The sequence below is a fragment of the Rhagoletis zephyria genome, unplaced genomic scaffold, assembly GCF_001687245.7.
Source record: "Rhagoletis zephyria isolate East Lansing unplaced genomic scaffold, Rhagoletis_zephyria_1.1 Rzeph_scaffold_00956, whole genome shotgun sequence".
Lineage (NCBI taxonomy): Eukaryota > Metazoa > Arthropoda > Insecta > Diptera > Tephritidae > Rhagoletis > Rhagoletis zephyria.
In genome coordinates this window covers 45,894-62,930 of record NW_016158040.1, presented here as the reverse complement: position 1 = coordinate 62,930, position 17,037 = coordinate 45,894, and the positions used below count along the sequence as shown (strand labels likewise).

At 34.6% G+C, this 17,037-nt stretch overlaps 1 protein-coding gene and 1 long non-coding RNA gene across 4 annotated transcripts in view; one reads left to right on the top strand and one right to left on the bottom strand.

The window, feature by feature from the left end:
- The window catches only part of LOC108362183 (myb-like protein AA), a 40,684-nt gene extending 31,309 nt beyond the window's left edge, over window positions 1-9,375 (top strand). Inside the window, exons 5-9 of one of the 3 annotated variants that reach the window (XM_017615052.1) lie at window positions 2,205-2,351; window positions 2,621-2,705; window positions 4,733-4,814; window positions 4,890-5,728; window positions 8,449-9,375. In XM_017615052.1, the coding sequence (XP_017470541.1) occupies window positions 2,205-2,351; window positions 2,621-2,705; window positions 4,733-4,814; window positions 4,890-5,728; window positions 8,449-8,809 (1,514 nt within the window). In that variant the 3' untranslated portion in view covers window positions 8,810-9,375. The remainder of the gene's footprint in view (window positions 1-2,204; window positions 2,352-2,620; window positions 2,706-4,732; window positions 4,815-4,889; window positions 5,729-8,448) is intronic. The other 2 variants (XM_017615054.1, XM_017615053.1) reach the window with 2 other exon arrangements.
- LOC108362184 (uncharacterized) overlaps window positions 1-9,848 on the bottom strand; it is a 17,300-nt gene extending 7,452 nt beyond the window's left edge. The window contains exons 1-2 of the long non-coding RNA XR_001847425.1: window positions 9,624-9,848; window positions 6,542-6,544 (exon numbers count right to left, since the gene is read on the bottom strand). This is a non-coding gene — a long non-coding RNA (uncharacterized LOC108362184). The remainder of the gene's footprint in view (window positions 1-6,541; window positions 6,545-9,623) is intronic.
- Between the last annotated feature and the right edge of the window lie 7,189 nt (window positions 9,849-17,037).

Genomic DNA, 17,037 nt, shown 5'->3' with positions numbered 1-17,037 from the left:
AATTTTTCGAAAATGGCCAAAAACGCTGTTTTTAGGGGTTTCAACCCCTTTTTTCTCGAAAACGTGACGTGATGGGACATTTTTGACCCCGGATTCGTGTTCAGCACGAAAAATCCGTTCAGAAACACCAGGTCCCGTCTTATTCGCAGAAAAAAAGTTGAAATTTGTAGACCAGTGTTATTATTGAGTTTTATTTTCCTCCTAAAAATAATGATTATTTATAAAATTGATAAGACCATAAAGACGCAACTTACTGAAATTTTGACCTGAAAAATTTGGAACTTATTCCTTGTATTAGAGAGTCGCTACCTCTGAAAAGGATACGACGGAAACCACGCTGGCATAAGTTTTGAGTTTTTTTGAACGATCATTATTCTTAAGTGAAAAATAAAACTCAATAGTAATTATTACCTTTGAACGAAAAAATAAAAATCTTAAAATAAGCATTATTTTTGAACGAAAAAAAAAATAAATCAAGTAATAATAATTAACTTTGAGCGAAAAATTAAAACTCAAATATTAAATATTATTTTTACTCATTACTGATTATACTCTAAAAATAAAAATCGTTGTAAATTACGGTAGGACGTACGAGCACAAATACTGTGTTAAACTGTTTTAAGACGATTACAACTTTTTGATTTTTTTTGGTTAAAATTTAAAAAATTATGATTATTTTCCGTCCTGGCTTATAACACAAATAGGAAAAAAGCGATTTATGTTACTAGCAGTGGCAGTTTCCCAAAACGAACTTTTTTTATAAAGCGTGTTGTTCAATGGGAACACAGAATGGTGGTCAAAAAAAAATTAAAATGTTAAACTCTCACCGCTATGATTTTTTAAGAAAAAAAAATACACTTTTTTTTTTGTAAAAAAAAATTATATTTAGAACTGCTCAAAGCCCATGAAGTTCTCCATGTATTTTATATGCATGGGGAAATAGGATTTTTTCGTTGAACTGTTATAGAATATAAAATTATCGATACTATCGACAGTACCATCGATTGTTTTCTATTACTACTCCACCACCTGTCACATTTACCACGATGGGGCACGCGTACCATAGTTTGAGAAGCGCTTTGCTACAAAATGAATACTTATGTATGAAACTACATACGCATTTATCTTTTATTCATTGGCTCAAAAGTTTTTGTGATTATACACAATACTTGGATACTTAAACGTTTGTATACTTTAAATTTTCTCACATTAGGCATCTAACCACCTACATATTTACCATTAATACTCAGACCATTTCTCTAAAGCAATTAGGTACATACTTCAAGACATTGCGGGAACAATTTGTAAATATCTAATTCAAAGAAGTACATTTTATTTATATGCATAAACATGTATATACATTAGGGTGGATCGACAAAAAAAGTTTTTCCAGTCCACCCCTAGGATTAAAGATATTTTGAAGGCGATCGCAAAAAATTTTTTTATTTTTTTGCCACGCCCCCCCGATGGGCTATTTACTTTTTTTGACACTACGTCGCCATTTTAAGTCCGATTTTAATGAGCCGTACACCGTTGTTCATGGCTTGGAAGCCGCCACAATTTTTACCTTAATCATTTTTTACTCCGAGTTCAACTTCTAGTAGTGACTGTCGGTATCTCGTTTCACATCATACCTAAATTCCATTTTTTTTTAGTCTGTCAAAAGGCCTTTAAATTCTGTGAAACTTTTTCTTTAACAATTTTTTTTTGGGATCGCCTTCAAAATATCTTTAATCCTAGGGGTGGACTGGAAAAACTTTTTTTTTGTATGGGGACCGATCCGCACTAATATACATATGTATGTAGTTGCGCATTTTGTATACCTACTTGCACACCTCATTAGTTTACTAAGCAGCATATAAAAATTTGTCTAGTTATAAGCGTGCAATTGCACATATTTGTTGTGTGCTTAATTACCAACAATTAAATGCAAAATTATCTACCTACTTATTTTACTTTTTTATTTACGACCCTCTATTTAAAGTACGTATGTATGTATTCATGTAATTGTACATATGTATTTGCAATTGTCATTTAATGTTTCGTAGTCTCATATTTATTGTTGTAAATATTTTTATTTGTGTTTGTATTTTAATTTTTTATTTGTTTCCTTGTCTTCCCTTTTTGTTCTTTTGTCTCTTCCTCTCTCTTTCGAAACGCTCTTAAACAACAATAAAACACCATTAAAAAAACAAACTCTTTAGTTGATATTGAAGCTTTAAAGCACGCACCCAATTGGGGTTTGAGACACCGTAGAGATAGCTTGAGTGGATTAAGTACACACAGCCAACCCATGGTATTTGGCGGTGGATTTGGTGGTATGCAAAGTCCAGCGCCAACTTATCATTCAGGTATGTTGTCCTTTGTAATGTTTATTTTTTTATCTGTTTATGTATGTATGTTTTTTGGTTTTTTTTTTTGATTTTCGGAAACAAAATATTTGCTTTATTAAATAAAGTGATTTCATCAAATTATCACGTTGAACTTTCGGTTCGGGTTTCATGAAATATGTGCTACACTTTTCATATACATACTCGTATATACTATGTACATCCTTTTGAAATTTGATATATGTATGTTCATCATATGTTTTAATCCGTTTAATTTTGCATAATTTTAGGCGCCTACACACCCGGCATGATGACCGATGTGGTACGTGAAGTGAAGGAAGCGGCACGCGTGCGCGAAGATGCGCTACTTAATCGGTGAGTGAAGGAATATACTATTTATGCATTGACTAAAGCAGGCTACAAACGGAAAACAAATTGAAACGATCGGTTCAAACTCATTTCGCCACACACGTGTGCATTTGTTGACAAATTTAATTTCACGTTGTGAGCCGTCGAGTAAACATGGAACTTCTATGCGCGAAAGTCACCATACTTAAGACTCGATAACGACAATTTCCATATACAAAAAAAAAAATATTAAAAATTAATACGATTTTTTAGCCGGTCAGAACTTGCATTTATTTTACTGAAATTTTATAAGCCTGTTAAATGCATACCCAAAAATTTATAAAAATTCTGGTTGAAAAGCTCGAAATTTTGATAACAATTTGTGGAATTTTTCTAAATTATGTATAAAGTTTGAAAGTGTGATTTATATCGGTTTTCTTAAAGCTTGAAAAAATATCAAAAAAATTTTATCTCGAAACACCATCCATTTTTTTACCGCCGCTGTAGGTATTTAGGAGTTACTAAATATGCAAGTAAAAAATACTTGGTATTTAGAAGCTGTTAGTAAAAACCTTGGGTTTTTCGAAGCCGCTAAATACTAAAGTTTAAAAAATGAAAGTATTTAGCAGGCTCTAAATACTCTGGTCCAAAGTACTCAGGTATTTTGTAGATGAAAAATACTTTCACTGCACTTTCGGGATTCTCGAGGCGGCTTCGAGCTTTTTAGGATACTGGGGACTAATTTGGGGTTTTCGAGACTAAATATATAGATAAATATATAAAAAAAAAACTATCAATAAAAATGGCGATTAGGTGAAACTAGTGCTAAGTGCTAGTATACCTGGTATTTGGTAACATCCAAAATACTTAAGTAAATAGTACTTTGGTATTTACTACATCATAAATACCCAAATAATTTTGTACCTAATACTTAGTCCCAGGGTTTTAAAGTCCAAAAGCAGACAGCGCGATTCGTATGAAGGAGATGTTCCAGTAAAATTTAAGGAACGAAGCTAGATTTTATGAATAATTTCTAGATTCGTTCCATGCGGTGTATATTTATATGAAGACCGGTACAGTCTCCAGATGAAAGAGGCATAGTCGAGCCTTGATCTTACTAGAAAAACATAAAGTATCTTCAGAATGTAAGGATCTGAAAAAGAAGTACTATAACGCCAAATAAAGGCTAGCATTGCATACTATTTTGAAACAATATTGTTAATTTGGGTAGAGAAATTCAATTTCGTATCGAAATGGACACCTATGTATATCCTTAAATTTATAAATTGAATTTAAAAGGGATCCCGCGCGTAGGGAAAGGACTAAACTTTCGGGTGTATGTACAGTGAGGACATATTTGTAGAGAAAAGTGCCGTTACTGTTTTCTTGATGCGCTCTGTCGAAGATAGATTTCGAAGACACAAAAGGGCGGGACTAGTAAAAATAGCTAATTTAGTATTCGCTGCGTTTACTTTTAAACAGCCGGTCACCAGGCAAGTAGTGAGTCGAAAGAAGTCTCTATTGGATCGCATAAGGTCTGGGGGAACTTACCTTTAAAACCACTATTTAAACATCGCTTTCGTCGCGCTATAACAGTTGGCTCATTGTTATAACCCATAACGCGGAGAGCTCCTCCTGTGAAATGCCCCCGTTGACTGTCATCCGAATCCCAGCTTCATTTAGTTCGGACTCCATCACTCTGCGGTAATTGCGCTCGAGGGTATGTTGTTAAATGCCGCTGCTAAGTTGAAGAATTCAATAAGTGTAATTTAAAGTGAATTCTCAATCGTTGGTACCATTGTTTGGGTTGATATGTAGATTGTCTGATGTGGGTTTTCGAAATTGCCTTCATTGTTTGTGATGTAATGGAAATAACGGCATACTTATTGGTACAATGTGGTCTAGCAAAAATTTTGAAAAAAGTACCGATAATGGAAATCCTATCGATCCTCGAATATTTTAGTTCAAACGTTCCATGCATTCCTTCTAATTTTGCTATGTAGGTACACCGAGCTACAAAACTATGCTAACAAAATTCTATTTGGGTATTCCAGGGTTAAAGCGATGGTCGAAGAACGGCAGTGGGCATTTAATGAAAGCAATTTGCGCATGATGCGCGACATTGAGGAGCTCAAGGTAAATACTAAATTAATCCTTTAACAAAGTTTCGTCGCTTTACTTTTAACGCAACCTTCTCGCCCACCTCCCTAGTCTAAAGTTCATCACATGCGTGCCGATCGTAAAGACGCCAACAAACGCATTACTCATCTCGAAGCGGAGAACAAGTATATGCGACAAATGCTGAGCAACCTCTTCAATCAACGCAATACGCCCGATGTGATCTATGAGAATGAGACGTTGCGCACACAACGCAAATCCTTTCCAACCGCGCCAGCACGTCGCTCACAGTCGATGAATCTGCATTACGGCACCATACACCATCAACCGCCGACCGTAGCGCTCACAGTGGATGAGCAGGACGAGCGACTGCATATCGTCGAAGCAGCTACACCACGTGCCGCCGACATGGTGACCGTAAGTGATAGACGCGCAGCAGAATTGCGCAGCTCATTCTCAAGCTCGGACGGTGGTGGTAGCATAGGAGCGGGTAGTCCAGGTGCAGGTGCAGGTGCTGGTGGTGGTGGTGGTGGTGGCGGTGGCGGTGCGGTACGTAACAATGGTGCCGTCAGTGGTATAGGCATTTGTACAGTAACTCCCTTGCCTAATGGTAATACTACTATTGCATCCAGTCAACAACTTATGTCGCCGCCTAATTTTGCATTAATATCAACGTCCGTCGAAGAGGAGATGGAAGTGAAACAGCGAAAAAAGAAGGGCAAGAAGCTGCCTAACGTTGCTGGTAGTTCGAAGCGAAACGGTGACACTCAACGCTCTGGTGATGATGATGATGATGACGATGGCGGTCATGTTGTTGATGATGATGATGATCGCGATGCTGATGGCGAAGGCAAACTGTCGACAAAGGAGCTGCAGCAGGAACTACAGGACGCGGTGGCAGCGCGTAAGGAGGCCGATAATCGTGTCATTGCGTGGGTTTAATTACTTGAATACAATTTAGCGAAACGTTGTGTGGCACATAAACAAAACAGCTTAGAGCCTTTGTTTTCCTTAAATTACACATTTTGTTGGGGTATTTGGAGAATTAGTTTAAGATGTGTACATATTTCAATAATTTTGTTACAGAAATTTTGGTTTGTTATTATATACATATCTGTTTAGCCCTTATGAACAACAGTAATTTTGTGCCAGTATTTACACCGGAAAAATTTTGTATATTATAGACGTACATATTTTTAACCCTTGGATAGAAACACTGTACTCGGAAATTGGTTTAGAAAATTTTATTTTAATTTACGTTATTTGTTAATGAGCAGAGTCTTTACATATGGGGAATAATATAAAGGGTTATTGTATCATATTTTATATTAATCGAAGGCAAAATTAGTGGTCAGTATTTCGATAACGAGTGCCAACGATCCGTATGACTCACTAATTATATTTTTGTTTGCTTTATTTGTATTATTTAAGAAAGCAATTAATTCCTCCGTAGAGGCCTTTGGCATACGGATTCTCCAATATTAAAGTCTCAAATTTCATATTTGGTCCCATTTTTGTTATTACTAACAGGATAAAGTTGAGTGGTTTTTCTTGTCAGATTTAAGAATGAATTAACAACTCCAATTAGCACTAATACCACAACTCACAATTTGAAATGAAAGAAGACACCAAGAGTAACAGCAGAAGATGGTTATTTCTCTTAAATCAAGCCCGTGGAACTTGAGAACCTCAGAAGTTGCAGTGTTTTGAAGAGCGATTCCGGCAACTGTATTTTAACTCACCACAGTCTTTTGAAAAATCAAAGCCTTTCGTAAGACAATTTTCTATTCTGCAACTATATACATATTTCTTTTCTGTCTTCCGAAAGACTAACCGCCCTATTCCCACTACTATGCCTGAATAAAAAACAAGAAAATAAATGTCTAAAAATTTTACGAAATTAAAAAAATAGAATAGAGAAAAAACCGCTGCCCTAGGAATCGCTCGAATGGCACCAAGTGCTTTGTTCATACGGAACATTCTCAAGTGCTTTCTGTCCATGAAGGTTTTCCACCATGAAGGCTTTTGAAAAACTTTCGTGTCAGAACAAACAAGATCTTTCGAACACATCGCACGTTTAAGAATATACAGACCTTTTTTCAAAATTTCAATTTTGTGGTAATCGAATATTTATACTGCTCAATTTAGAGCTCAGTTGAAAAAAATCTCCGTCCCTACGTATAATCCAATTATGAGCCGTCCGTAAAAATGCATGCTTCAAAGCGTTCAGTAAAGCAATAACTTTCCACTATTTTCTGTACGGAAACATTCTACAGAAGCTTTGGTTTTTAAGAGAAAATTATGTTGATTAGATTTTTTTTTTTGAATACATGGATTACTGAAAGAGTAAATAATACATCCATGCAATCTGTGAAGCCACTCTTCTTGATAAAGAGGTACATCTATGGCGAATACCTAATGACATTCAAGCTTCATTGGGACCTGATAGAACTCTGCCCAACATGGTGTGCACTTTTAAGTGCATATGTATGTACATAGTTTGTCTCTACGGCTTTCCACCATACTGCCGTATGGTACATTCATATTGTAAGCTCAAGAAGTATGCTCCAATGTAAAGAGTTAATATTGGGATCGATCAAAACCTACAAAAAAAGGGTGCAACAATTTCAGTGTCATTTTCTGGTGTGGAATGATTCCAACTCAGGATTAAAGATCTACACCCCCAGAGTGAAATCTCCATATCTTTTTGCATTCTCAGGTCAAAGTTTTTTTTATGGCCATATACGGTTGCAATTTTTTGCCTGAGTATTTTTAGAAGAAGTGGGAAAAATGTTAAAATTCATATCGGAGCGAAATATGTAGGTTGGGTTCATAAAGCGAAATTTCACGGGTAATAATTTGGTATAATTTTTTAACCCATAAGCTGTCTCAAGAATTGGTCATTTTGACCCCTTTTTCGGAAAGGGTGAATAAATGACATTAAAAAGGTCGCAGAAGGGTTAAAATATTCTAAAGAATTTTCTACGGAAAACTTCTAGGTTTGTATCATTTCGCCCTTAAAAAAGATTGTTGCACTGTAATATCAAATATGGGCAGCAAGAGATCCTCTTTCAAATATATACCATAGGTAATCTATTCCAGAAGAAATACTAAAATTTGTTGGGACTCGTAATTATCAGGTTATCGAACCTAAATTGAAGAGTCGTTTATTTTGAGAATCCGCAATATTAGCTACCATTTGAATTAAAAAAAAAGTAAAAAATTTTCGCTTCAACATTTTCTTATTGAAGTAAATATCCCATGCTTTGAACAAATTATTTTATTTAAACTATTAGCTTACAACAAAAAAAGCACACGCCCGCCATTCTAGTCATTAACAATGCTTTAGTAAACATATCTACAAAAAAAAAAAACATTCCAATTTTCTGCACGCCACTCTCATTCAAAAGTAAACATTGTAAATTCACTCACACGCATCGACATAACAATTCACACTCACTTAACTCAGACTTGCATACAAGTGTAGTACTTACAAATGTACATTCATACCTCATCATCTTGGGCTTACAGGCTTCGCTCTAAGTAAAAATTTTCAAAATTAACTTGCATCTGAACATTATAACCATTTTGTTTGTTCACTTGTACCCGTATGTACCTATTTTTCGTATTCTCTTACTTACTCTCATTTTAGGCTTGAGAATATGGTAAGAACACAACATCTGAATTCCAAAAAAGCCAACAACACCATAACCAACCAACCAACAATCCATCCATTCGCGGCGTCAGTTGCATATACTTGTAGTAGTCTTACTAATGGTACTAGTGCAAATGCTGGTGAAGGTTTTGGTACGTCGAATCACTATGCCGGTGGCACTTATAACATTAACCCATGCACTACCATTAACGTCTCATCGCCATCAGCCACATCGGCAATCGTACAACCACATCAAAAGCAACATAAGGCACATACAATCGTCTCGGCCAGCATTATCGGTGGTGTAACACAATCACCAACCAAGTTAAGCCTCGCTGGACCCATAACTGATTTATAGTTCTAGCTAACAACCACACAGCGGCGAGTTCGTGTCACGCATTTCTGACCCAAATTTGCATTTGTGTGCTGGCGGTCTAAAATGGGTCAAATTGCAGATGTATCACGAGCTAGAGGTGCGATGGAGGCATTGCCGAGCATTAAATGCGAAAAATACGATACTCGAAATACAATTCTCGAAAATACAGCCGAATTTTCAATCCGATACGTTACGATATTTGCTTTTATCATTATATTTTAGTATTTTTTTTACCACATCTAAATATGTACAACATAATATGTATGTAATTGTAATTGTTATTAACACTTGTTAACACATTCGTTTTGCATTTTATATATATTAGTGAGTGACTACCTACTTGTAATCCCAAATGCAACTCATACGTACATACATATATTATTTGATCTGAATATTTTCGTATTCGAAAATCATACAAAATGCTTAACTTTACTTAGTGTATCTACTAAATTTAATGTCTGTAGTTTGTTACTAAAAATTTGTATTTTCAAGGGTTAACCAATATTCTTATGAACAGGGAACGGATTTTTAGGACCTAAATATCTATATCTATCTAGGCTGGAAAAGGCACTAGAAATAGCAAAAAAGGCACTAAAAAAGACAAAAACTTAAAAAGAAAAAGGAAAAATGTTCAACGGACGCCACTACATATCCAATTCGTATATAGAAATGCTCGGTGATTCCGAAAATCGAGTTAATTTTTTGTTCTATGGATAAGGGGTCGTGATTTTTTTTAGGTGTACATGGCGTATGAGTAAAATTCTTTCCTGCTAATTTTTCATACATATGTATGTACATTCATAAAATCCGTTCCCTGGCTATGGATAAAACTTGATATCATTATTTATAAATCTCTCACAAACATTACAGTACAACAATGCGTACAATGCATATGTGTGCAAAGCAAAATATCTGTAGTTTCAGTTGCAAAAATGATAACTCCATTTTCTTACATTTTATTAGTTTTCTTGCCTACTTACAATTACATATATAAAATAAATGAATGCTTAGGTTCGTCCACATATAACCCAAAAATTTTACAAAGATTCAGAATACAGAGCTCGAAATTTTTATAAATTCTGCATAAAATTTCTAAGTTTGATTTACATATGTGGTTTTCGTTAACAAAAATATTTGAGCTTGAAAACATTTGGGGCATTACACCTGCCTGGTTATATGGTTAAAATTTATTGTTCTCTAGTGTATTTTGTTTATGTGAATTGAGTTAATAAAATTATAGTTTATAAAACTAAAACCTCCCTATTATAATTGCCATTCGTACTGTCATCAGGTATGTAACTTGAGAATAGAAATCGTTGCATCTTTTAGGCGCATCAATATTACATAGTTACATCCCGAGCTAATAAAAGGAAGGTAATAAAAAATATAAGCCCATAACCAGATAATCCGGCAGGTGTGAATGCACAAATTGTAAATATTGATATAAAACTCCCTTCATCCAGTTTTATCCGCCAATGTATACATTCGCTCCATTATATTTGCGTTTTTTTTTTTTGAAATATTCACAATTTTTTGCAAGTTATAATTTTTTCGTTAATTTTGTACTCAAAATATGATTCATGCTACAAACAAAACTATATAAACCAAAGTTTCAAACTGTATAAAAAATTAAGGAAAATTTAACGAATGTACATCGAAATTTTAAACTTTTTACTCGGATCTGGTATGCAGTTTTATAGCCCATTCAAATTTATCGCATTGATTTTTAGTTTTTTTTTTTTTGCTGACAACTATAGGCATCTTTCTCCCTTTAAGGTGTGGGCGAATTTTTTTTATATGGCAGAAAATACGTCAGCAAAAAAATTATTAAAAATCAGTGCAATTTCTTAGCCACTTCAAATTTGTACATTCTTATACAAAAATTGAATAGGTTATAAAACTGCATACCAGAAATTAAAAATTAGTAAAACGTCTAAAATTTTGATGAAAATTCGTTAAATTTTGTATACAGTTTGGAACTCCGATTTATATGGTTTTGTTTGCTGCATGAGCCATACTGTTGCAAAAAAATAACAAAAAAAATTATTGCTTGCAAAACATTGTGAATATTTCAAAAAACAAAGGTGTACGGAGGTATACTGGAGTGAGCGTATATACCACTGTTTCTCCTCGTGAGCATCCTATAAATATTGACAGTGCAAATTATATTTTATTTCCGATAAATTTGCTATTTCTTACGCAAGTGTAGACATCTAAATACTTATATAGTTTATCATTTTTCATAAATTTAAGAAAACCTTCATGAATCTCTAAAAGAGTCGGAAATCTTCTTCTGAAAACAGCAAGTAAGCAAATTGTTAAAAAACAAATTTGATATGAAGTATATGTTTAAATATATATTCTACAATAAAATAGCACTAAATACAAACATAAACAAGTAATATATAAAAAATCAAAATATTTAAGATATTTTAAGTGCCATTACATTTAACTGATAATAAATATTTTATTTTTGAGTTAAAAATTGTTGTGGTTTTTACTGGTTGGTGAATATTCGCATTCGCAAATTTGCTTTCCAAAAATTCGCATTCGTATCATCCCTAAGTTACAACTTCATTGGGTTAATTTCTTACTACTATACCGTAGATGTCAGTACTCGCAGTAAGTGGAGTGTGTTGCCAGAGAACGTATATTTATGAGAAGATGCAAATCGTAAATCTGCTATTCTGGTTGGCTTATCGCCGATAGGTGGCGTCACTTATGCTAAGATCGCGAGTTATTTATATTCGGGCATTTCCTCTATAGATGGCGCATGATCGGCTTTAAACAATCATGGATGGTGTACGTTCATTTTGTAATCTCATATTACGGCTTTTCGTTGATAGATGGCAGCTGACCCGCTTTTAAGGAAGGATATTGTATTTGGGATAGAATGGGCATGAATGAGAACCTTCTCTGGTCATACGGTACTTCTGATCAGTGTTGCCAGATTTTGAAAAAAGAACGAATTTCTAATTTCACTTGTCTTTTATGTGTACGATGAAGTCTGGGATTGCGCTTATCTTTCTTTCCAATTACCTGGATTGCTTCCAGATTTTAATCGAAATCTACCGCACCATGTAAAGTTTATACAGCTCATCACTGCGTAAAGGCCCGCAAATCTTTCACAAAATGTTTCTCACGAATACTCCGAGAGCATAGACACCAAAATGGGGTGGAAGGCAAACAATTAATGTCCTGTATGCAGCTCTCAAGAAAACGGTCAAGAAAAAATTGCCATTATTTCGTGTGTGTGTTCAAGGAATTTTGACATTTTTAATACTTCACAGCCTGTTGCCTCACTCTTTCCTCAAGAAATAATGGAACGGGCATATATTTCTGTTGCAAACCTGGCTTGCCTTTTGCTCTTTTTTCACAAAAAACTTAAGAAAACCGTAGTAGAAAGCGGAGCAAATTTCTTAAGAACTACGTACTGCCACAAGAAAATTTTACACAAGAACATTTCTAAGGCATTTCTTGTACGTCATTTTGTATGGAATTTTTGATTTTCTTGAGAACTGCATACAGGCCTTAAGTATGAGTAATCATAGCTGCCAAATTGTACCCTAAGTAGAAACGAGCAAAAAAAACTTGTTGTTTTTATAACATAACCTCCAATATCGTCAAAAAAGGTGTACTTGGCACGTCGAAGTCCTGACGTGCTAGAGCTAATCTGCCATAGGGAATAACGCCATATGGCTTTATTTGGCTTTACATTGAGAAATAAAGCGATATTTTTGCGTATGGTCTTATTTCCGACGTAACTGACATTTTTTGCCAAAAATTGGATTTGCTCACACATGCTCTTGGCTCAAGCCTTATCCATTCGTCCTGAAATATATTAGCCAGAAATGCGATTGCTTTATAAAATATAGAACAATTTTGAAATATGAGTGTTTTATACTCCCTACACTGAGGGAAATAATGCATAGTAAAAATGAATACTTTATATTTGATTATCGTTTAAATATGTTCGTATTTAAAATTAATATTTTCATACAAAATTTATTACGCAGGTGTTTGACTGCTCACATCTGAGTATGTATATGTATGTATATGAAAGTGGTCAAAGAAAAACTATTCTTTGCCATCAAAGGTTCCATTAATCCGTGCCAGCATGGTTTTGTGAGCGGTCGCTCGACTGCCACAAACCTAGCCTGTTTTTCTAATTTTTGCATAACTTCGTTCAAGATGGGACGTCAAGTAGACGTTGTCTACACCGATTTCTCAAAGGCTTTCGATACAGTCACTCACAGCATTTTATTGCGCAAACTTGAGTGTTTAGGTATACCCTCTACATTTCTGTGCTGGGTTAGATCATACCTTTCCAATAGATTTTCTTTTGTTGAGATCGAGAATACGAGATCATACGCCTTTGAGGCCACTTCTGGGATACCCCATGGTAGCATCCTAGGCCCAATACTTTTTCTTTTATTTATTAATGACGTTGGAGCCTGCTTTAAGCATTCCAAGTTTTTGCTATACGCTGATGACCTAAAAATCTTCAGAAGTGTCACTTCTTTGTCAGATGTTTTGCTACTACAAAATGATCTTAACAACTTAACTACTTGGAGCATCAGAAATAACTTACCGCTTAATATTAAAAAAATGTCTCCATATGACTCTTTCAAAGAGCATATATACGCATAAGTCGGCTTATTATCTGTCTGATAAAAGACTTTCTTCAGTTAAGGAATTTTCAGACCTAGGAGTGATGTTTGATTCGGGATTTACCTTCATAAACCACATTAGCTATAACATTCCTAAAGCCTACTCTAATCTTGCTTTTTTGCGGCGCTATGGTAGAGATTTCAAAGATCTCTACACCCGAAAAATTCTGTATAACTCGCTGGTTCGTTCGAAGCTTAATAAGCCTCTTTAATCTGGAGTCCAATTTACTCAACTCATTCCTCTAGACTTGAAAGAGTGCAACGAAGCATTATTCGCTTCGCTCTTGAACCACTCCATTTTAGTGATCCCCTACCATCTTATACGGTCCGCTGTACGCTTATAAATCTGAAATCACTTGAGTCTAGGCGATCTATTCNCTCTACACCCGAAAAATTCTGTATAACTCGCTGGTTCGTTCGAAGCTTAATAAGCCTCTTTAATCTGGAGTCCAATTTACTCAACTCATTCCTCTAGACTTGAAAGAGTGCAACGAAGCATTATTCGCTTCGCTCTTGAACCACTCCATTTTAGTGATCCCCTACCATCTTATACGGTCCGCTGTACGCTTATAAATCTGAAATCACTTGAGTCTAGGCGATCTATTCAATCTCTGCTTTTCATATACGATGTTATTAATGGCTTAGTAGACTGTCCAGAGCTTCTTCAGCAAATAAATTTCAATGTTCCATATAGAAATTTACGCACTCATTACCCGTTTAATATTAAAGTTAATAAAGCTATTAACTTTATTTATTATTACAATTATGACCCCATTTCCAGAGCTCTCATTGAACTTAATAGAATTTCCAAGAGCCTTGATCTGGACTTCGCCTTCCCGAGATCTCGTTTTGGTTTATTACTAGAATCAATGTATTCCTAATTTATACGTTAAATATCGAATTTACACTTAAGACGAAAGCTTGTACATCTAGTCTGTAAGATTTGTAAATCATAGACTTAATAAATGAAATGAAATGAAAAAGTGTGCATACGCACCCCAAGCATGCAGAGCGCCGCTCTGAGAGCGGTGACAACACACACATGCATACATAGTACAAATCGCGTGCTGTAGTGTTGATAGATATTCAACATTTGAATGCAAATTTATATGTCTGGGTGTAGCTGAGTGCGCAAAGATGCTTGCCACAAGTTGTTGATATCCGGAGATGGTTGGGTTCGAATTCCACTGCAGGCACCATGCAAATACATTTTTTTTTTAGTTTTTGTCTCGATTATTCACTTCACGGATGCTTTTTCAGTACGAACGCGGTCATTTTAATATGCGCGTAATTGAATTGAATATTTACCAATATACAGTACTGTCGTTGACGTTTATAGTAAGATCAATTATGTTTCTATTTGATTTTAATATTTTTTTTCCTTAGTGTACAAAATAATTTATGCAACCTCACATACGCGATCTTGCGTTATTTGATGCGCGGTTTTGTACTTTAAAGGAAGATATATAGATATATAAATGCATCTTAGTGATTTAAAAGAAAACCTCATATATGTACATACATGTGTTTTTTGAATACTCCTTGCGAATTAATTGTAGCGCTTTCGACAAAAACAATATTTTAGGGTCGGTTGCTCAAAGCCTGATTGACACTAATCATCGGTTAACATCGTTATCGACGTCTTCGACTCCAAGCCAGTGTCGGTAACGTCGATAACGATGTTTAACCGATGATTTATGTCAACCAGGCTTTGAGCAACCGGCCCTTAATATGAAACAAAATGGTTTTGAAAGGTAATTTTTTCCCTTCCACGGAAAAATATTGGAATTAACCCACAGTTACTCCTTGACCTTAAAAAATTGGTCAAAGATAGAAAAAACATGAAAAACCCACCGGATTTGTTCCAAAAAAAATTTGTGTGTGTTTTATTGCACCAATATTGTAGATTTTGAGACGAGAAACAAGATTCCACTGTTTAAAAATCGAAAAGAATTTTTAGCACCTCAATTTATTATATTTATAATTTATTATTGCTGCTGTCGAAAGCGCTACGATGGAGTGTTCAAAAAGCACACTGTATGGCGCGGAGAGCGAGCGTTATTTCTTATGGCTTTATTGCACGGCATCGCCAAAGCAATTCCGATTCAGTACCCAAAAATCTACAAGAAACGGTGTGTTTCACTTAGGTAGTAAAATTAGGTTGAACTGTGTAATATTTGGGTACAGTGTTAAGTGTTATAGATTACAATATAATTATCTTAAAATAAACATAAATTGGGTGAAAATTACTTATACCTGTTTCTTTAAACTGTTTTTAGTAAAAATCTACTTGAATATTTAATAAAATACTAATACAAACATTTAAAGTTATACATTATATAGAGCTCACCTGTTAATAAAAAAAAAAACAATTTTACAAAACTAAAATTGATCGACCCTGCGGCTTTTGGCGTGGTTTTAGCCGACTTCAAAAAAGGAGGAGTTTATCAATTCGTCGGAATATTTTTTAGTGTATGTTACCGCATAACTTTGGACAATGTTAACCGATTTCTAATTTGAAACTACATAGACATGTGCTAGAAACACAATTATGAATAGACTTGATTTTTAAGTTGGCATTTAAATAATTATCGAATCTACTAAAAATTCTTAAAAACTTTGACAAAGTTGGTACGAGGATTTCTTGAACAATCCCAAAAGATCTCGACAAAACTTCACAAGGTGCCGAAAAAGTTAGGAAAATGGCCGAAAAGCAAAAATTTTCTGCTCAAAAAATATAAGGCAAAAACTTATAGTTTATCGCCGCCTCCGAAGAGCACATTTTTTAGGGGGAACCTTTTTCATGGCAGACGGTTAGCTATTGTATTGGATTCTCTGGGTTACGGCGGCCAAAGTAATGACTAATTTATATTTTTTATTTACTTTGTTAAATTTTATTTTAAATATCCAACTCCGCAACCATTGGTTACTTAAGTGTTTGAGTGATTATTGTTTTAACGATCGTCTGTATGGCTACTGTCAATAACAGTAATGCATAATATTAATTTAATGATTTTTTGAATGAGAACACACTAATACATTTTGCTCCAACGAAGCGAATATTTTTCATCACAATATTTATGTTAATTTTATGGGTGTTGATGTTTTTTCATTGCTGATAATACATTTGATACTGTGCTATATGTACATATGTATATACATTCTTGTACATATCGCAAACAATCTTCACGAGTTTCGTATTTAACTCAAAACCTCTGAAATATTGTGTTTTTTACAGCGAATTGCAACGAAATATTGATTCAGTTTTTAAGAGTTTAGGCAAGTTAATACCTAAAATCAAAAAAATTAATTAATACACTTTTGAAGATATGCCCACTCACGTTTAAATGAGTAATAAACTCGAATTTCTAATTTCGAAAGAACCCGAAATTTTAATTGAAACTGATGATGTAATTAAGTACCTACACACACTTCGCCTCGCATGAATAGATACACTTTCGTTCTTCAAGAACCGATCGAAGATTCTTTTCGCTAAATTTAAATGTTTTTCTGAGTGTAAAGAGTTTGAGAAGGTGGCAG